The 5,313-nt window shown below is 35.1% G+C and overlaps 2 protein-coding genes across 2 annotated transcripts in view; both read right to left on the bottom strand.

Moving 5' to 3' along the window:
- LOC118735310 (inhibin beta B chain) overlaps positions 1–5,313 on the bottom strand; it is a 166,431-nt gene that overhangs the window by 30,145 nt on the left and 130,973 nt on the right. The gene's annotated exons all lie outside the window — the stretch shown is intronic.
- Positions 2,025–2,483, bottom strand: LOC118736306. Its single transcript, XM_036466403.1, has 2 exons — positions 2,439–2,483; positions 2,025–2,339 (listed from the first exon to the last, which is right to left on the bottom strand). The coding sequence occupies exons 1-2, from the start codon at positions 2,442–2,444 to the stop codon at positions 2,025–2,027; spliced, it is 321 nt and encodes a 106-aa protein (XP_036322296.1). The 5' UTR covers positions 2,445–2,483.

The raw sequence follows: 5,313 nt of genomic DNA, 5'->3' as shown, positions 1-5,313 counted from the left end.
AATTGGTGCTCGTTTGTATGTACATACATATGTAAATGCATGTGTGTGCACCTTTCTATTAATATCGTTGAATTATTTTAATATCTATCGCAAAATTTTATACAGACAAGACAAAAAAGTAGAAAATAAATAATATAAAAAAAAAACTTTTTAATATACAACGCTTTTATAAATGGACTAAAAAGTAGAAAATAATATTTCTCAGTCCCATAGAATTTGTTTTGATAACTTTTGATTTTGAAATTTTAGCAAAAGTCGTTATAACCAATTTATGAGATTGAAAATGAAAAGCGTGGGGCGCATGCAATACAAAGCATTATATTTAATTGATAATAGGCAAACTACATAACATAGACCTAAAATTTCTTCAGCGAAAGTACATATTTGAGATCGACTTTAAGCGGTCGATATTCATATATACATATGAACATATATTACCCTTCATATCAATTCAGGTGGCTGTACATGGCAGTTTGGCTGCCTTATTAATTTTCATTGGTGTACATTTAAACAGATAGTAACACGAATACATAAAAAGCGGAAGGAAACACGAACTATTCAGAACGAAAAAATGACACTGAAGATGGCACAACGCCGAAACCGGTTTGTCTCCAAATCAAATTTGACAAGGGATGACGGAAAATCATTCCACAATACATCATTAGCATAAGTGATTTATTGTCCATTTCTAAAATTAAGATATTTCAAGATACGAATTGCATTTACTTTGTTGTTAAATTTCCAAAAATAGACAGATTTTGTAATAATGTAAAGTTGCTGCCAGTGATCCATGACGGAAAAATTATCGCTCTAGAAACAGACATTATTGCTGAATGTAATGGTAAATACATTCCACTCTACAACTGCAAGGAGGCTGTGGCGGCAAACTTTTGTCAGCCTCTGAAGGAAAGCCCCTGTACGCTAAAACTACTTAACCAACACTCTGCAAAATGTAAGTCAAAATTCGCCGATAATGTTCCCGCTATTGAGGAAGTTGATAATGGCATACTGGTAATCAACGATCAACCAACATCTTTACAAACCCAGAACTTGACGAAACTAACGAAGGGAACTTTCCTTGTAACATTTGATGGAGAGATTTCGGTAAACACTACGGCTTACGTCAACTGGGCTAAAATTATTCGATCGCATCCCGAAGCTGCACGTGCGCAATATGTAAATTTCACCGAACACATTGATTTACTATCGCTACCATACTTTCACAAAGTAAATATGAGGAACCTTAAGCACATAGCGAGGCTGCATGATCTCGTTAACGCCCGTTCATTACAATCAGGGGGCGCACTTCTCTTACTCCTATTCCTAAAGCCAACGGCAAGAGGTAAAATTGCCGAATTGTATTTTGCAAGTCACACGGCAAAACATGTGCAGCAACTGGTAGGTGGTAAGAAAGCGTCAGGTATTTAGGCGTAGTCGCCGCAATATTTTAGTTAGCAAATTCAGTTGTAATAACTCGACCGATACGAACGGCTGCTCTTGTGCAAACAAGAGAAATAAAATAACATTAAAACCCAACCAAGTGTTTTAATAATTGCTCTTGTGCAAGCAAGGGAAATGAAATAACATTTAAACCCAATCAAGTGTTTTAATAAGTTGCATATACCTTTTGAGCAAATAATTACTGTTACAATATTCGAAATCCATTGATCGAAAAGCAAGCAGCTTCATGCCAATTTTTCCGCTTTTAATATAATGAAAAGTCAGGGACAAAAACGACTATTTTAAATAATTGTCGGTCCATAAATCGGATGTAAGTCCATAGGCACAGATATCCTTTAGTTCCATTTTTAAGGAATCATGCGCTATATAATATAGATTGTCTATATTTCTTGATACTGTTGTTGGATGGGGTAATAACTGATGAATATCTACGATGGGCCCACACCTAGCTCCAATTGAAAGCATTAGGTCCGTATATTCGATCAAGCCTGCGTCTTCCACCATTTTAAATGGTCTGCAATTTTTTATGACCCATTTGGTAAATTTATCAAAAACTTTTTTTTTTATGTATTATGGTCAACTTGTATCTTTGACTCATCTTCCGAACGGTTCTTTAAATTTTTATAACATTTGTGTTTCACTAGATTTGACGTGCTATTCGTAAATTTGAAAGCGCTGTTACAATTTTTGCATGCCACAACATCGCTTATCACACTGCCACTATTTTCAACCTTTCCAAAAATTTTCCAAACCTTGCTTTTTCCAGTTTCAATGACAATTGTGTACTCCCCTTTTACAATCTTATCCTTAATTTTTATAAATTGTTCCCTCAGTTCAGGAATAGAGCGCCTTGACGTTGGAGATTCATCTAATGTTACCTGTTTTTGTAAGCATATGTAGAAACACAGGTGTACAATGTATTACAATATGGTAATTGTTAATGAAAAATGCACTCATATTTGCTGTCAATCACTTACATCCATTATTTTTGAGGAAATATATCTGATAACAAGTGCGCTCGGGTATAAAATGTGTGTATTGAAACAAATAGCTGCCAAAAAATTCTACTTCGCGTCATCTCCGAATTCACAAACTAAATGACAAATTCAAATATTTACTAAAATATATCGACCAAGCATCTACGGTCCGTAATATGCAGGTAAACATGTTGGTGGGAAACCCCTTTGTTTTTTCCCTTCTTTATTTGCTTGCTTAGCTGAAAACCATGAGTGCACCCATCAGTGATCGGACTTCTACCACATTGTGGTAGATCTGCCACTTTTTTGAGCATCTACCACACAAGGTCTGAAATCTACCACATATTCGCATTTTTGAGCAGTTTTATTTTTGCTCGACATAATTTTCTTAATTTTAAGAGCAAAAATTGTCCAACATTAAACACTAACAATAGGCAGAATGGGATTATAAAATAAACTGTAAAATATTAAATTTTCTCAATATTCAATTTTTCGACAGCAAACGTGGTTTTATTGTGTTAAATTGCAAAATATATGATTTATAAAAATAACTAATAGCGAAAATGTTAAAAAAACGGCGATTTTTGTGAAAGTGTTGGCAAATTTCAGTGCATCAAAACCATCTAAAGCGTTGTTTACCTTTACTTGAGAAGTGTCAAAATCGGCAAATCCCAAGTAGCGGTTTCTGGAACGTGCCACATTTGTTCGCTACATCGTGATGTGATAAAAAGAAAAACTGGAAGCACTCCGCAAGGTTGCAGAAATCTTTCAAAATATGTTGGAAAAATATCTTGATATGGAAGGAACCGCTTTACACGTACAAGAAAAAAATTGCTCAACGCAATTTTTAGCAGCTTTAATCTTGCACTTTATTATACTAAAATTATTTTATTTTTAAATTCTAATTAAAATGTTTGCAATTTATCTGAAACCTTGCAGAATATTTTTAATTTTTATACAAAGTTTGATCCAAAACCTGAGGTCTACCACATTTTTTTGAAATCTACCACATTTTTTTCCACATTCTACCACACAAATTTTTTTTGAAGTCCGATCACATCCGTGTTAATAGAATTCGAGGAACAATGAATTCACATAACAATGAGTGTTGACCACTTATTGCTCCCACTGCTTAACGATCGGCACAACTGGTTGGTGGTGAGAGTGTGAGTTTCGTTTGCGTATGGGATGAATTAACAAGCTTACCTGTTAGTGAAAGACAAGACCAGTTTCAACACAACACAACAGCGGCGCTAGACTCGAGTTATGAGATGAATTCATGAATTCTGTGGTGCATTCATAACATGAGTTGATTCTTGCAACCCTTTAGTATGAACATATGTAAATACATACATACGTACACACCGTCTTGAAAAGAGTCACAACTCAAAATAATACGTTCGCCAGAAAATGCGAAAAGTTATTTCGTTGCTCATGCTAATCATATGGGCAAGGGAGACTTTACCTTAGGTTTTTGATGTGTATACATCTTTGGTTTCGGTAGGGGTAAAATTTGCGAAGCTGTAACGCATATCCCAGCACAAAATTTCGAAGGGCTTAGCATGTGTATTTCAGCATAAATGTTTATTTTCATTAGAAACACCCTGTGTTTGCTTGCCAAATGGTTGCATACATTTAGGCATATGCATAGTAAGAGGAAATGCGCTACAATTGATTATTACTTCCGATTATTTAAACTCCGCACATGCATACGGCCTTGTACCTATGTATGTACATATATACAGTCATGTGAAAAAAATAGGGGCACTTTCATTAAAATATTTGAAAATCCTACTTCGCCTCAATTTTTAAAAATTGGTCCGAAATAACGTAATAATTTCCTGCTGCGATGTCGTGGAAGCTAAGAACCGTTATCGAAGCGGAAATATTTTGCGTCGTTTTATAATTATTGATCATTTCGTGAAGTGAGTTCGTTTTGGCGTGTGCGAAATAATAGGGACGCGGACCTCTAAATACAAATTTCTTTGAAATAGTGTGGATTTTAAAGATTATAAACAACGAAAGGTATTATATATAAAATGAAATTTAATTATATACTAAACCACTAATCATACACTACAATTTAGTCACTCAAAATGGGCAGAAGAAAGCACTGCACTTTTCAGCTTAGAGAACAAATAAAACACCTTCGAAATAAAGGGTTTTCGTACCGGAAAATAGCCGAGACGTTGAAATGTTAAAAAAGAATGGTGGAAAATGCAATAAAATATAAGCCAAAAGTGGAAACACGTGGACGGAAAACAAAAATATCTGCAGTTCTTGAAAGAAATATAGAGAAGTTTGTGAAAAAGAACCCCTTTGTATCTTCAAATGATATAAAAAATGAATTTTCTTTGGACGTGGACTGTTCCACCATTCGCAAAAGACTTATAAACAAAAATTTAAAATTAAAAAGGCCGAGGAAAGTACCTATTCTGTCAAAACAAAATGTTGCTAAAAGGCTACTTTTTGCTAACGAGCATATCAATTGGTCAGTGAAGAAATGGCGCAATATCCTGTGGTCGGATGAGACTAAATCTAATCTGTTTTATTCTGACTGCGGTACACAACATGTTCGTAGGCCAGTTAACACCGCTTTCAAACCGCAATATACAGTTAAAACCTTTAAACACGGAGGAGGGTCAATTATGGTTTGGGGATGTTTTTCCTACCAAGGTGTTGGTCCGATATGTCGAATTGAGGAGACAATGACAGCAGCAACTTATTGCAGAATTTTAAGTGAGGTTATGTTACCTTATGCTGAGGATAATATGCCGCTTCGATGGGTGTTTCAGCAAGACAACGACCCGAAGCACACATCGAAGCTGGCAAAGAAATGGTTTTCGGATAACAACATAAACACACTAAGCTGGCC

Source organism: Rhagoletis pomonella, unplaced genomic scaffold (assembly GCF_013731165.1).
Source record: "Rhagoletis pomonella isolate Grant_MI unplaced genomic scaffold, Rhpom_1.0 Rhpom_scaffold_00003, whole genome shotgun sequence".
Taxonomy (NCBI): domain Eukaryota; kingdom Metazoa; phylum Arthropoda; class Insecta; order Diptera; family Tephritidae; genus Rhagoletis; species Rhagoletis pomonella.
Note: the sequence above shows the minus strand (reverse complement) of the source record. Positions and strands in the feature narration are given on the sequence as shown.